Source organism: Petromyzon marinus, chromosome 48 (genome assembly GCF_048934315.1).
Source record: "Petromyzon marinus isolate PM22_M1 ecotype Great Lakes invasive population chromosome 48, UKy_Petmar_22M1.pri1.0, whole genome shotgun sequence".
Lineage (NCBI taxonomy): Eukaryota > Metazoa > Chordata > Hyperoartia > Petromyzontiformes > Petromyzontidae > Petromyzon > Petromyzon marinus.
Genome location: NC_133714.1, coordinates 5,811,719 through 5,828,215, shown reverse-complemented (window position 1 = coordinate 5,828,215; position 16,497 = coordinate 5,811,719). Strand labels below are relative to the sequence as shown.

Below are 16,497 nucleotides of genomic sequence, written 5' to 3'. Positions count from 1 at the left end.
CGGGGGTGACATTCAACAAATTTTAATTTCAAGAATGATTTAGAGAGAGTCAGGCTGTTGAACTAGACGCCATCGGTTGGCGACACACTCTGACAATGCAGTTGCACGGAGTCCGCCAGACCGAGTGTCGTACACTTACACGCAGAACGTCACCCCTGTCACCCCCCCTGGCTCCGCCCCTGAATAAAACACAACGCATTGGCACAGCAGCCCAACGCGTCCGAGGGACCCGAGCTCACGTTCATCATTCCAAAGCGGTGGTGGCCGTCCACCTCAAGTGACATGGACCCAACAAGAAGAAGTAGAAGTGCCAACCCTACAAAAGACCGCTCGCTCCGAGAGGACATCCGCTACCACCGTCTAAAATGTTTTTTTTTATTATAAATATAATAGTGCAGTGGGAGACTTCCGACGCACGCCAAGTGGCACACAGGACGATACACTTCGTAACGCGGCTACACCCAGGCTGTCCAAACACGCAGCCCGTCTCCGTCCCGCGTAGCCACGCTGGCTGGGTGACGAGCGTAGCGGCGGCGACGGAGCTGCTCCTGCAGAAGAACAAGCCACGCGGTCGGAGACGAAGAGATGACGATGAGCAGCGACGCAGCCAGGACCCGGGACCCCGCGCTAACGGAACCAGAGGATCGGTGCCCCTTATATCCGCCTGGCGCGGCCAAGCTCCACCTCTGGCCACGCCCCCCTTTCCAGAACCTTCGGGTTGGTTCCCGGAGCTTCTCGACTGACTCCGCCCTTGACCTTTACCCCAGATACACCCCACCCCCCCCCTTATAATAAGGCATTATGTAATGCAGCTCTAACCGTAATTACCCCGTACAGGTGTCACGCTGTCATTACAATAGTAATACAGTCATACCTCGGTATACGGCAGCTTTGGAATACGTAGAATTTGGTACACGTCGTGTTTTCTAGAGAAAAAAATGTCTTGGGATACGACGTCTTGCTTGGGATAGGACACGCTTGCTAGAACTTGTGTGGGTCGGGATGAGTCACCGCGTACCCGCGTAGACCCCGTTCACGACTGAAACAAAGCGCCGCTCCCTCAGTCTGTAGGCCATCAACTCCTCTCAGCAAGGTGCATTCAATGTATGTATGTTAGTACGAAGTAGTGTCTACATTATGTTATACAACCCCATTAATGTATAATGTGCCATATAAAATATCATTTCTTATTCTGTGGAACGGATTAATTCCTTTCCCTTTATTTCTTATGGGAAACATTCGTTTGGTGTTCGTCATTTTCGGCATAAGTCCTCCTACCTTCTGGAACGAATTAGCGACGTACACCGAGGTGCCACTGTAATAATCCTCAACAAACGTCCGAGACTCGTGTGTTTTTAGACTACCGTCCGGTATGCGGACGTTCGTCCGAAATCGCTTTGTCCACGTTTTTTGCTTCAGACGGGCACTGTAGGAAATAACCTCCCGGCGACGGCACCGAATCCGCGAGGTTAGAGACCCCGCTTGCTGTACTGCCTCCTACCGGGGGGGGGGGCGTGTGGGGGAGCAGGGGAGATGGGGGGGGGGGTATCGGCTCGCTACCCGCACGAGCCTCAGTGCAGTCCGCCATCCCGTATACATCGCGACGGGCGAGATGGTACGTGGGGGGGGGGGGGGGCAACGGGAGGGGGGCTCCGCCGCCGCACTGCGCCGCGACTCGTCGGGAGCGAGGGAGGACGCGCAGATCGGCGGGGGGGGGGGGGGGGGCACGCCGGTGTACAGCCGTAACCCCTTGTGGGCAGGTTCCACCCATGGGACCCAAACTTTGGATAATGCATGGGGGGGGGGGGGCGGAAGGGAAGAGGGGAATCCTGTAGCCATTGTTTACCAACACTGACCCGATGGCGCTGGAAATTTAAGGTTCCCGTCAAGTGTTAAGTGGGCGATAAGAGTGTTTGAACAAGCGGGGTCATTTGTGCTCGTGTGATGGGACATCCCCCACGCCCACCCCACCCCCCAAACGTCCCCACCCCATCCCCTTCAACCGCATACCCCGCCCCAGCACTCGGGCGGGCTTTTATTTGCTATTAGCGAGCGTCAAGAATGATCATTAATCTGGTTCGGGGGCGGCGAATTTGATTCATTGATCGCGTTTAATTTAAGCAGCCGGTGATGATTAATCCTGAGGGGGCCGACTTCGAGGATTATTCACGACGGCCGGCTTGGCTGCGCCACGACCTTTAACCCCGCGAGGGCGACCGCGCGGGCGGTTGCGCACAAATCAACTCTCCCCGCCCCCCCCCTTGATTTATGTGGCCTCCACAGCGGCGGCGAGAGTGAGCTGCACTGCGCGTCACAGCTGAAGGGGGGGGGGCCCGCGCGGGCTTCGGAGCGATTAATTTGAACAAAAATAACCTCGGTGGCGGTGGCGGCCACCACCACAGAGGGATGAGAAACTTTCGGAAACGTGTACGGCCCTTACGCTACTGCCCCCCCCCTCCCCACCATCGTATGTTTTAGATCCTTGAACAGGAATGTCTGATGTTTATAATAACGCAGGGTCCAGTGGGCAGCGAGACCGACGGGGGTAAAAACATTAATAGCCGTATTTGTCAAGCCACTGCCGGACGGTGTTAACACCCTCGCCTGGTATGCAGGAGGTTGTGGGTTCGATCCCGACCCTGACACCTGCTGTATATTTGGAGTTTGCGCGACTCTCTCTCATCATCATCATCACGGTGGCTAGGAGATGTTAATACCCTCGCCTGGTATGCAGGAGGTTGTGGGTTCGATCCTGACCCTGACACCTGCTGCTGCTGTATATTTGGAGTTTGCACGACTCTCTCTCTCTCTCTCATCATCATCACGGTGGCTATGAGATGTTAACTACCTCGCCTGGTATGCAGGAGGTTGTGGGTTCGATCCCGACCCTGACACCTGCTGTATATTTGGAGTTTGCACGACTCTCTTTGCCCGTGGCCGCGTGGGTTTCTCTTCCGGGTCCTCCAGGTTTTTTCCTCCACATTTAGAAACGCGCCGCGTTCACCATATTGGCTGCTGTAAATTCCACGCGGATGAGCCACTTCCTTGAGCTATTTGTGGCCAGGTCGCTTCTGAAAAAAAGCTACATAGCTCAGTGGGCCTCACCTGGTAAAATAAAAAAAAACTGTTTACAATTTTATATCAGACAGCGGGATCTCGATGCATGTCAGCGCATCTTCAAGACTCCCTATGTCAGCCTTCGTAAGGCCACGCTGTTTTTACAGACCTTCTTAACCCAGATCTCTCTTGAAAAGGTGACTTCTGGTCTCAACCGGTTATTGCACAGCCACCCACCCTCCCCCCCCCCTTTGCCATATCCACTGCTCAATGAGTACCTCCCCAACGAATAAGTTGACGATATCTTCTTGGTTCTTTCGGTAAAGTCACGTAGAATGGAAATAAAATAATAAAAATTAAACATAATAAAATTAAAATAAAGTGATAATTTTATTTTATTATGTTTTATTTTTATTACTTCATTGTTTCCCTTCTACGTGACTTTACCGAAAGAACCAAGAAGATGAATCCCTGCAGTCACGAAAGCTTTCAATCGAAATTTAAAGTTGACGATACTTTGCCACGCTGGTCCATGGGGGACCAGCGTGGCATCGAATGAATGGCACTAGAACAAGAAATGAACACAACGGCAGTAGACCAATTTATTTTTCATCACTGCCCTCTGCCACCCCATCCAGCAGCAGCCGAAGACGCCAATATTTTTATGCAAGGTGGTCACCCACGCACACACCACCTGGACTCGACGCTGCTCACCTTCCGAGAACCGATGACAGTGGTTGCATTCCAGGTGATTTGATCAAAGGCGTCAGCGTAAGCACACCGTTGTTTGCTTGGTAAAACGACGGTCCGCTTGGATTCAGCAAAACGTGGATTCATCCCCAGTAGTTATTTCGGCCTACACGCCCACCTCCGCTCACTCTCACGCGGCAGCGGGCTTTGCAGGGTGTGAGCGAGTGGGCGGGCAGGTGAGATCCCGAGTGAGCTCGCGAGTGTGTGGGCGGATGCGTGGATTAATGGGCAAATTAACAGATGGAGGGGAAAATGGACAGGCAGGCAAATAATCGGATGGATGGATGGATACACGGATGGACAGAGGCATAGACAGAGAGACAAATGGGCAAGTGAAGCATGGACAGAGGGACGAACAGATGAACAGTCGCACGGAATGACAGACGAATGGATGGCCGCACAGCCGGATGACGAGATGGACAGACGGACGAATGCATGACAACACAGACACAAAAGACAGATGAACGGACGGCTGGACGGATAGCTGGATGAAGAAACAGATACACGGGACGGACAGACCTGTGGAGAGATGCACATTTGGACAGAGACGGACACAAAGGCCGACCGACCGATGGGCACGGCACCGCGTCAGCGGCCGGGCCCTCACCTTGACGGCTCGCTCGTCCAGCACGCGGTGCTTGCTCTGCAGCTTGTAGCGCGGGCGCCGCACCTCGCCGCCCTCTCCCGCGCCGGTGAACACCGAAACGTAGTCGTCGAGCCCGTCCGTCGCCGGGTACTTGGCGCTGGAGAAGACCTGCGTCCGCGGCGCGCAATCCACCTCCGATTAGCACAGTTGGCCGCCGAAAGAAGTTCGACAAACGTACGTGCAACGTGTTCAAGAGGCCCCCCCCCCCCCCCCCCCAACCGTTAAACGAACAAAGACGGTCGCGGCATCGTCGCGGCGCTTTCACATGTGCTTCTGCGGCCGTCTGGAATGGTCTATGATACAAGGAAGCCACTGGATCTATGCACTTTTAAATTCAGATTGAAAACGCGTTTGTTTAGAAATGCTTTTTTGTGTTTAGCTTGTTGTCCTTTCCCCCGCACCACCGATCAGCACGGTTGGCCACGTACGGTGCGGAAGTAAGATGAACATACGCACGCGCAACAACGTGCAGGTGCGACGACGCGTAGCAGATGGGAAAGCGTACGTCCCCCGTGAGACGTGCGTTCATTCCAATACATCGCCAGGGCCTCAAGGCCTGTGCAGTGCGAGGCCCGTCAGACAACAGGACATGTTTTGTGACGTTCGATTGCAATGAGATGTGGCGGCATCCTTCTTCTGCTATTTGTCCGGGGCACTTGGATACATGGCGGCGAGACCGCTGGACAACTAATGGTTGCCATCTACTATTTATCGGTTGAAAAACAACACCTTTTGAACACTGTGAGAATATTAGAATGTGCATTCACGCTGTGAGCGTGCTCGCGTGTGTGTGTGTGTGCCAAGTGGAGCGGCGGCGCAGGAGTTCGCGCACTGCACCGCTTATGACCAATAACGGTGGCGAATATCCGAACCGGTTCAAGGGCCTCACCTAGGTCAACTAATACACTGCTGATGGTGTATTAACATCAGCACCGGGGAGCCTAAGGGCAGCTGGGTGAGGTGCTGGCCAAACAACCCCCTTGGTGCACCGCGCGGGGCCTTAATAGGCGCTCGCTTAGGGGCACTTGCGCCAAGGGTCTGTTTAAGAGGCGATACAGAGGGATCTTTGTGCGCGTAAAATCGCAGGAAACACGTGCCCCCCCCCCCGCAAGCGGATTTCGGTAGAACGACTCTTCGGGACAATTATATTTAAGGGGAGGAGGGGGGTGGGGTGAAATAAAAATGAATCTCAGGTAAACAAAATCATTCACGTTGTGCGGTCACCGAACGCGCGGTGCTGAAAGCGCACATCAAATTTTCTCGGGACTGGTAATTCCCTACAAGAAGAACACCCCCGGGTTACGAAAACCAATATGATTCCCGCAATCGCACCTGGCCATTGCCGACCATTAAAGAGTCATTTTGAGCACGCCGCTTCGGACATTGGTCTTGGGACGGGCGGGCGGGCGGGCATGTCAGACGAATGCTCGCTGATGAAAGGTTGGCCAAAACGAGAATCCTTGATTAATCTCTTTCATACGGCGAGCGGCGGCGTCACAACGGCAGGGAAATTGCACCCTCCGTCCGCGAGCATGCGCACGGCCACACGTGATAAACAACGTGCCCCCCCCCCCCCGGCCCCACACCTCCCCCCCTCCCCCCCCCCCCCCGACGCGTACCAACGACCCCTGTTCGCCAGGACACAACGCCGGTCTTGTCAAAGGAGGTCGCGGCCCTTGGCCGCGGCCAAAGTCCCGGCCGCGGTTGTCCTAAACTGTTTGTTCAAGGGGATCCCACGATTACAACCGCGCCCGAGCACCAATTACCAAACCGTGACCCTCACGACGAACTGCTAGCGGCGCGCAGCGTCGCTCCGTGTGTGACCTGCGAGCATCGCCGGGGCGGGGGGGGGAGATGGGGGGGAGATGGGGGGGAGAAAACCTTTGGGCCGGGCGCTCCGGTGCATCCTCGGCTAATCGAAAAGCCGGGAGGATCGGAGATGACGATCGTCAACCTTCCCACCGTCAAACCGCCGTGACCCCTGTGAGGGTCCCCAAGCGGGGGGTGGGGGTGGGGGTGGGGGGGGGGCAGGGGGGGAACGTTGCCAACAGGATGAGCGGCGTTGATGTTGCTCACAGCCGCCCCCCGGCGTCACTGGCAGTTGATGCCGGGGCAGCCGAGTCCCGTGCTCGGGGGCTTATCTCGGTGAAGGCAAGTGGCAGCTGGGAAATGAGAACGGGGGGGGTGGGAATCTCAGGGAGGGCATTAAACGCACGGCCACGTCTGCCCTCCACCCCTTGGCCCGGCTGAAATTCCACACGCGGAAGCGAACGCACGCACGCACGCGGAGGTTTCGCGGTTGCAATTTGGCGGCGCCAGCGCGACTTGTCGGCATTGGCGCTCCGCAGCTGCGATTGGCACGGGTCAGCTATGTACCAGGTAAGGCCCAATGAGAGCTAGATATAGCTCTTTTTCAGAAGCGACCTGGCCACAAATGATAGCTCAACGAAGTGGCCTATCACCATGTGGAAATTGAAAGCAGCCAAATACTTTAAATGTGTTTTCTAAAAATGGAGGGGAAAACCGGAGGACCTGGAGAAAAATCCACACGACCACGGGTAGAACACGCAAACTCCAAACTTGCAAATGTCAGGGTCGGGATTGAACCCACGATCCTCCTGTATACAAGGCGAGGTAGTAAACATCATCTCACCACCGTGGCACATACATACAAGCAGAGAGACTCCTTCTCCCTGCCCACCGCCCCGGCTAACCAACAATCAAGTAGATACTAAGTGCGCTGTACACAATACACTACGACGTGGATTTTTAAATGGAGTCTAAATGCATACGCCGGATCCGTAGATGCCGTACCGTAACAGTGGCCGTGTTTATTTCGTAGACAGAGACAGAGAGAGAGAGGTCAGACGTAGGTAGAATATAAAAGGGGGCAGAGGTATTCGGCGAGGAAACGACACTGGAGTCGGTGCTTCCTGTGTGCCGACTATAGGTCGCAGCGGTGATTTTCTGACCAGAGGTCACTTCGGACGAAAGGAAATTAATTGGCAGCGATTCCAGCCGACCATGGAGACGCGTTCCGGCACGGCGAGGCCAGCCGCGCGGCCACGAGGACGACGCGACGGAGTGTGCAACGGTAGGCCATTAGGCGCCGCGACCGAATATTAGCCCGTGGCGTTCAAATCTTAAGCCTGTGGGGCTGGAATCCCACCGCGGGCTGGCTGCGCGCGGAAAAAATGAAGCGAGGCGGGGGTAAAGACATTCCAATTATTGAACGCGGGAGGCAGGGGGATCTGCTTTGGCGGCCAAACAGATTCGCGTCCAGCAGTAGCGGGGGCAGCATGTGCGTGTAACGCTGCTGACGCCGCCGTCCTTGGCAATGAGCATAAACCATCACGCGAACCCCGGTCTTCCTCGCAGCGGCGGCTTTTTGGTAGCCATCAAACAGAGACGGCCATCGCATCGGGCGCTTTCAGACGCGCCCCCCGTGGCCGTCTGCAACGCCCTTCCTACCGATGTTAGGAGGCCACTGGAGCTATGTGACTTTTAAATCAAGATTTCTTTACAACTGCTTTTTTTTGCGTTGAGTTTGACGTCCTTCCCCACCGCACCTCCGACTAGCACGGTTGGCTACACAGGGCGCGAAAGAGGTTCAACAGACGGTGCGACGGGACCGAAAGAACCCCGTCTAAAAATTACACCCCGACCAGCCGCCTGCTAAGCGAGGGCCAGCTAATAGTTAACCGACGTCTCAAGACGCAGCGACGCAATCCGCGAGGTCGGGAAAGAATTGCGGCTCTCAGTCGGGACCCATCGTGTTCATTTTTTCGCGCGCCAAAGCTGCGCAGCGGGCCAAGCCAAAAACAACGTCAGGGAGGGCCGCGGGGTAGCATCGTATGAGAGGACGATTTGGACGCACTGCGTGTGCCCTGTGGGGATGGTGGCGGGTTGATGACCTGAGAGTGAGGGCACCTTCTGTCGAGTCAGAAAAAGCTGGCCTCGAGCGAATTGCTTCGTCCCCTACAGCTGCCCGGTGAGTTGTGCCGGGGAATTTACAAAGTGGCACGTCCGTTGTTGCTGCGGATACCGAGACGCATTACGGGATTATTATTTTTTGTTACACATCCTCCGTTATTATTGCTCCGATTGTGTACGGCATGCACGTCGAACCTCTTTCGCAGCGCACGTAGCCAACCGTGATGAAAGGAGGTGCGGATTATTTGTGCTATCGGTGTCACGAGATGAGCAATCCACTAGGATCTCTCATAGGGCAGTGCTAGCATCACACGGCAATGGGTAGATGTTAATTACATTGCCTGGTATACAGGAGGGCTTGGGTGCCATCACGACCCTCACACTGCCTGCTGTATATTTGGAGTTTGCGTGTCTCTCATCGTCATCACGGTAGCTATGAGATGTTAACTACCTCGCCTGGTATACAGGAGGCCGTGGGTTCAATCCTGACCCCGACACCTGCTGTATATTTGAAGTTTGCATGTCTCTCATCGTCATCACGGTGGCTATGAGATGTTAACTACCTCGCCTGGTATACAGGAGGCCGTGGGTTCAATCCTGACCCCGACACCTGCTGTATATTTGAAGTTTGCATGTCTCTCATCGTCATCACGGTGGCTATGAGATGTTAACTACCTCGCCTGGTATACAGGAGGCCGTGGGTTCAATCCTGACCCCGACACCTGCTGTATATTTGAAGTTTGCGTGTCTCACATCGTCATCACGGTGGCTATGAGATGTTAACTACCTCGCCTGGTATACAGGAGGCCGTGGGTTCAATCCTGACCCCGACACCTGCTGCTGTATATTTGAAGTTTGCGTGTCCTCCCGGTGATCGCGTGCATTTTTCTCCGGGCCCCCAATTATTTTTTCCCTGCACATTTAGAAACACGCTTTTAGAGTATTTGGCCGCAATTAACGTCCACGTGATGATAAGCCACGTCGTTGAGATATCACTTGTTGCCAGGTCGATTCTGAAAAAAGAACTACGTAGATCAGTTGGGGCCTTACCTGGTCGAATAAAAAAAAACACACTTGAGAAACCCGTTTTAAATCGCAAATCGACTGCCTGGATTGTGAACCCAAGATCTCAGCAGTGTCGGCTCAACGTTCTGACCTCTGAGCCTGCGCATCTAGGCTTACTTATAAATGTCACACACGAGGCCTCTGTTATAAATGTCACACACGAGGCTTCTGCCAAGCCCACCCACGTACATTTATCCACGCGTATATATTCGGAGAGAAGGCCAGTTTCGTAAACCAAACCGTGCATCCATGAATATGTAACCCATTGAAATTGGCACCGACAATAGTGATCAGAAGGGGCCACAGGGACATCACATCCCTTGGAAATTCCAAACTGCACGACAATTAGGCTACCAAGTGCAGGAGAATGCGTTTATTAGAAAAAGAGCATTGTCTCGGTCGGGAGGGTATTTGGAGGATTGTGACCCAATTCTTCAGTCATACAACCCCATGTGACTTCCCACAGCCCGGAATGTAAAAGAAGGTTCAACTGACACCCAGTGGCGATTATTCATTTATTTATTCATTCACTGTTTCGCTCAGGAGAGCTCTGCCAAACCTTTGCAGGGGGTCACTTAAATCTTGTTCTCACAATCCCCCCTCGGCCACTGGAATTTATTAACATTTTAACTGGGGAATCTTGTGCGGTACCTACCTTAAAGGGATGTGTATGTATGTTGAACTTGTTTCACCAACCGGTTAAGGGCAATAAGCTAAACGTTGCTGCTGCTGCTGCCGCGTTGATCAGCGAACTGGAATTGCGACCTAGAGGTCGCCGGGTTCCATTCGATGTCCCGGCGCGGCGGTTGAAACAACGGCGCGAGTTTCTTGAATCTCTCTCCCCACAGCCTCTGCGAAACCAGCAGTGTGCATGGGCACACCACAGCTGGTCCAATGGCAGGTTGTCACGTTGGCGCGATGTTAACTACCTCGCTTGGTATGCAGGAGGTCATGGGTTCCATCCCGACCCTGACGATGCTTGTATATAGGGAGTTTGCGTGCGTCTCTCTCTCCCCGTGGTCACGTGGATTTTTCTTCGGGTCCTCTGGATTGTTCCCTCCACATTTAAATGAACATGCCTTCAACGTATTTGGCCGCTATATATTTCCACGCGATAAGCCACTTCGTTGCGCTGTATTATTTGTGGACGCGTCGCTTCTTAAAAAGAGCAACATGGCTCAGTGGGCCTTACCTAGTAAAATAAAAATAAAATAGTTTATAGATTAGTTTAAATTGGTGCGTGTGGTGGGGTAAAGTGTGTGTTTTCACCCCCACCTCTTTCAAAACATCTGCAGCCAGAGCTTGGATGAATCGGCCAAATACTGGCGAAAGGGAGCTCAGAATGAGAAATCTTTATTTACGCTGGGGGAATCCGTTGAGCTGTAATGCACTTTTTCACAGATATTTGAAAGAGAGAAAAGGCCGGAGTACACATATTCCACATTTTCAGAAAAATGAATTAGCAAACCACCACATTCGATAAAAACCAATAAGCCAAGTCGCCCACTATTCGTAAATAATATCCATCTGTGAAATATAATCGCTTATTGATAGCCTTGTGCTATAACTATGGTGCAATTAACAAATTCCATAGCGATTATTATCATCATTAATCACGTGCGAAGGAGGAGGGCCGGAGCCCGGACAAGTCGCCTGTGACGACTTGTTTTGTGCCTTGTGCTTGTGCACAACTGCCAACGGAGCAGCAGCAGCAGCAGCACTGCCAAATCAAGTGCTTCTTGATCATTACTGTAGTGGTGCCACCACCGTGCCCCAGCGTCCAGGGTTGAGTCTGCGAGCGAGTCGAGCGTGCGAGCGTGCGCGTCTGTCCGCCAGTCTGGCCGCGTGGCAGGTGACCACTGGGTGGAGACGCTCCACCGCCACCTCCGCCACGTACGTGGATCGCTACACAGCTCTTTTTCAGAAGCGACCTGGTCACAATGAGAGCTCAACGAAGTGGCTTATCAGCATGTGGAAATTTATATCGGCCAATTACTCGAAACGCATGTTTCTTAATGTGGAGGGAAAAACTGGGGGTCCCAGACGACAAATCCACTCGACCATGTGGAGAACACGCAAACTCCAAATATACAGCAGGTGTCAGGGTCGGGATTGAACCCATGACCTCCTGCATACCAGGCGAGGTAGTTAACATCTCGCCACCTCAGCGTTCAAGGAAAAGGCCACTGGGGGTGGGTGAGGGGGGGGGGGCAGAGGCACACGGCGGCACGACAGACGGCCCGTCAAAGCAGCCTCGAACGCCGCGCCAGAAAAACACGTTTCGCTGCCGCGAGTATAGCGTCAGTGAGCCACAGCATGGCCTGTGTTTGCACCAAACTTCGTGCCCCCCTCCCACCCCTCGGTAAAACACGATGGGCTTGCCCTTTGAGTGACGCCACGGTTAAGAGAAGCTGCCACCAACAATGGGAGCTCAGAGGAGGTTGTGAGCTGTGTGTGCGCGTGTCGAGTGTGCCAATGTGTGTGTAGGACTAGATTGAAAGCGAATTTCTTTAGAACTGCTTTTGGTGTTTAGTTTCTTTAGAACGGCTTTTGCTGTTGGTGTTTGGTTTGTTACCCTTCCCCGCACCTCCGATAAGTACGGTTCGCTATGTACGGTGTGAAAGAAGTTCAACATACATACATAGGCCTTCATAGGTGCTCGTTAACAGCACAGTCCGTTGAAACTATATGGGGTATCTCTTTGTCCCTGGGTAGGCAACGGTAGTGCAGCGGTTAACGCGCTGCGCCACGAACCTGGCGGCCCGAGTTCGCTTCCCACTCACGGCCAAGAACAGTGGAGAATATCTGAACCGGTCCCAGTCCTCCCCTAGGTTGACTCAGCTTAAAGTTAGTAACTAGCATGTGCGTGTAACATCAGCACTGGGAAGAAAAATGCGGCCGGGCGCGGTGTTGGCCACCGGTCGCCTTTGTGTGCCACGTTGACCTTCATAGGTGCTCTGGAGCAGCACTTACCCCTGTCACGAGCGAGAGCACAGCAACATGCCGCACACAATCAGCAAACTCTCGCGCCCGGCGCTTGATAACGCCATAGGTCAGGTGGCACGCGCTCACCAATTCTCTTGCCGGGTGCCCTTTCTAGCAGCTCTAAGCCCCTGCCCTTTCAACTGGCTGGGAACAAAGCTTCTCAGCCGCTACTTGCGCGGAGGCTCCTGGCAAATCGAAGATGTTGGGCGCGCGGCAGCAGCGGCGGCGGCGGCGGCGGCGGCCGCTCGCGCAGTGCCAGAAACGAGCAAGACGGGACACGTCTCGTTTTGAGCGGAGAGGAGAGGGGGGCACCCACGCAATTAAAAATCGGCGGGACGCGTCTGCCGCAGGTCGCGCGCCGGCGGGGAAACCGCGGCGCTCCGGCGGGAAAAAAAGCCGAGGCGCCAAACGCCGAAGCTCGTCGGCGACGCGGGCGGCGGGGGACGTGGCGGGAGCTCAAACGGTGCGGATGCGCGGCGGCCTCTTCACAGCGGTTATCGCGGCGTCGACGATCCACCGGGCGCGTGCGGACACACGCGCACACACACACGAGCCGGTTTCATTGGACGCGCTCTTGGGGGGGCGTTAACCTCGCCCGTGGCCGCCACCCCATCGTCAGTCGCGGCTGCCGCCCATCATCCCTGGACTCGTGATGCTTTTTTTAATTACGTTTAATTGCTTCTTTCATTCAACAACAGCCCAGTATAAAGTACGAGATACGGAGATGGGGGGGGGTGTACAGATATTCCGCGGACGGACAAGCCCCCAGGTCAGCGGAAAGGGAATTGCTGATTGGGCTCACTTGCCCTATTCACATAGGAAGCCCGCTTTCTATTCTAACTTGTCAAAGTTACGTACCGCACTAGCCAATCCACTGCTGGATGAAGTCCTCCCCGTGCTTCCAAGGCCCTGAAGGGGCTGGCTCCTCAATACCTCGGTGATCTGCTGAAACCTTAAGCCCGTGTCCGGCAAACTAGGATCCACCTAATCCGGGCCAGCTGGATCTTCTTCTTCGCCGTGTCTCCTGTCCAACCGGCACGGGTCTTCTTTTCCCAATATCGTGCACGGGCTACCGCATCTGGTGTTGGCGTTGCCAAACCTTGAGGAGTAGCAATGCGGTGCTGCAGGGCATCATAGGGGATGACCCATGGTTAGTTTCTCCTGACCAAGCGCGCACATTGGTCGGGGGTTGTGTAGAAGCCCCCCACCACCCACTGCCCCTCCATGATTTCATGAGAGAGCTGCATCTGCCGAGACCCACTATCTTCAATCTGTTTAGGCTTCGCCATGTGAGCCATTTGGAATTTCAGCCAGACGCGAGCTCCTCACTAGGGGGGGGGGGGTGGGGGGTGGCGGCGATTCCTCGCCGGCTCCATTCAGCAGCTTCGTCAGCTTCATTTATTGTTTTTGTTTGCCACAGGCATAGTTCTGGCAGATTCCGGTGATGTGGCTACAGTGGTACGGTGCAGCACGAGAAGCCGTCTGTCGATGAGAAACGACGACGACGACGGTGGTGCTGGCTGAGGACGGCCACGTGGCGGATGGCGGCCGTCCAACTCGAGCACGTGCCGCTCGTGGTCACCTGGTACCCTCCACCTGACGTTATAGGGGGGGGGGGGCGCCATGCCAGATAGTGCACATGCAGCGAGGGAAAAAAGTATTTGATCCCCTGCTGATTTTGTACGTTTGCCCCCTGACAAAGAAATGATCAGTCTATAATTTTAATGGTAGGTTTATTTGAACAGTGAGAGACAGAATAACAACAACAAAATCCGGAAAAACGCATGTCAAAAATGTTATAAATTGATTTGCATTTTAATGAGGGAAATAAGTATTTGACCCCCTCTCAATCAGAAAGATTTCTGGCTCCCAGGTGTCTTTTATACAGGTAACGAGCTGAGATTAGGAGCACACTCTTAAAGGGAGTGCTCCTAATCTCAGCTTGTTACCTGTATAAAAGACACCTGTCCACAGAAGCAATCAATCAATCAGATTCCAAACTCTCCACCATGGCCAAGACCAAAGAGCTCTCCAAGGATGTCAGGGACAAGATCGTAGACCTACACAAGGCTGGAATGGGCAACAAGACCATTGCCAAGCAGCTTGGTGAGAAGGTGACAACAGTTGGTGCGATTATTCGCAAATGGAAGAAACACAAAAGAACTGTCAATCTCCCTCGGCCTGGGGCTCCATGCAAGATTTCACCTCGTGGAGTTGCAATGATCATGAGAACGGTGAGGAATCAGCCCAGAACTACACGGGAGGATCTTGTCAATGATCTCAAGGCAGCTGGGACCACAGTCACCAAGAAAACCATTGGTAACACACTACGCCGTGAAGGACTGAAATCCTGCAGCGCCCGCAAAGTCCCCCTGCTCAAGAAAGCACATATAAATTCCCGTCTGATGTTTGCCAATGAACATCTGAATGATTCAGAGGACAACTGGGTGAAAGTGTTGTGGTCAGATGAGAGCAAAATGGAGCTCTTTGGCATCAACTCAACTCGCCGTGTTTGGAGGAGGAGGAATGCTGCCTATGACCCCAATAACACCATCCCCACCATCAAACATAGAGGTGGAAACATGCTTTGGGGGTGTTTTTCTGCTAAGGGGACAGGACAACTTCACCGCATCAAAGGGACGATGGATGGGGCCATGTACCATCAAATCTTGGGTGAGAACCTCCTTCCCTCAGCCAGGGCATTGAAAATCGGTTGTGGATGGGTATTCCAGCATGACAATGACCCAAAACACACGGCAAAGGCAACAAAGGAGTGGTTCAAAAAGAAGCAAATTAAGGTCCTCGAGTGGCATAGCCAGTCTCCAGACCTTAATCCCATAGAAAATCTGTGGAGGGAGCTGAAGGTTCGAGTTGCCAAACGTCAGCCTCGAAACCATAATGACTTGGAGAAGATCTGCAAAGAGGGGTGGGACAAAATCCCTTCTGAGATGTGTGCAAACCTGGTGGCCAACTACAAGAAACGTCTGACCTCTGATTGCCAACAATGGTTTTGCCACATACTAAGTCATGTTTTGCAGAGGGGTCAAATACTTATTTCCCTCACTGTAGGCAGGGAACAGGGGCGCATACCTGCAAAACCCCTCATCCAGTGCACTACCTTATTACAGACCAATTCGGACCTTATTGGTCACCCCGTGCCCCTTACAAATCTCAACCTGCAGCCTACAAAGTCACCGTCACAAGGGAGAAACACAAACAAATAAGACTTTTTTTTTTTTGCGCCCGCATTGAAACAGGCCTCGACACGGTATGGGTGGCGGCTCACAGGGCACCCCTGTTATGATTCAGCACGTTCTCATTTGGGGCGGTGTCGACGTGTTTACTGTGGGCTGAGCGTCCCCAGGTGGAGCATGAATATTGAGCCACAGGGAAACACAAAGTGCCAGTGCGGTGGTGCGTGTACCGAGGACAAATCTGCATTGAATGGGCGATAGTTGAGGTTTTAAGGGCTCGTTCGAAAACACATGTATCTTCTCTTGCTTATCTTTCTGTGCAGGGTTATTCAGAGCAAAGGGGTTGTCAATGGGATTCTATAAGAGTTTTTTGGGGGGTTAGATTGTGTAAATAAAATCGTGTCGTTAGACCCACCACCACCCGACAAAGCTAATTAGTAAGACTCACACAGAGACCCATAGACTCACACAGAGACCCACAGACTCGCACAGAGACCCACAGACTCACACAGAGGCCCATAGACTCACACAGAGGCCCATAGACTCACACAGAGACCCATAGACTCGCACAGAGACCCATAGACTCACACAGAGACCAATAGACTCACACAGAGACCCATAGATTCACACAGAGACCCATAGACTCACACAGAGACCCATAGACTCGCACAGAGACCCATAGACTCACACAGAGACCCATAGATTCACACAGAGACCCATAGACTCACACAGAGACCCATAGACTCACACAGAGACCCATAGACTCACACAGAGACCCATAGATTCACACAGAGACCCATAGATTCACACAGAGACCCATAGACTCACACAGAGACCCATAGACTCACACAGAGACCCATAGACTCG

At 53.5% G+C, this 16,497-nt stretch overlaps 1 protein-coding gene across 1 annotated transcript in view; it reads right to left on the bottom strand.

Moving 5' to 3' along the window:
- Positions 1–16,497, bottom strand: part of WASHC1 (WASH complex subunit 1) — a 111,897-nt gene that overhangs the window by 59,717 nt on the left and 35,683 nt on the right. The window contains exon 4 of the mRNA XM_032972470.2: positions 4,415–4,561. Within this exon, the coding sequence (XP_032828361.2) occupies positions 4,415–4,561 (147 nt within the window). The remainder of the gene's footprint in view (positions 1–4,414; positions 4,562–16,497) is intronic.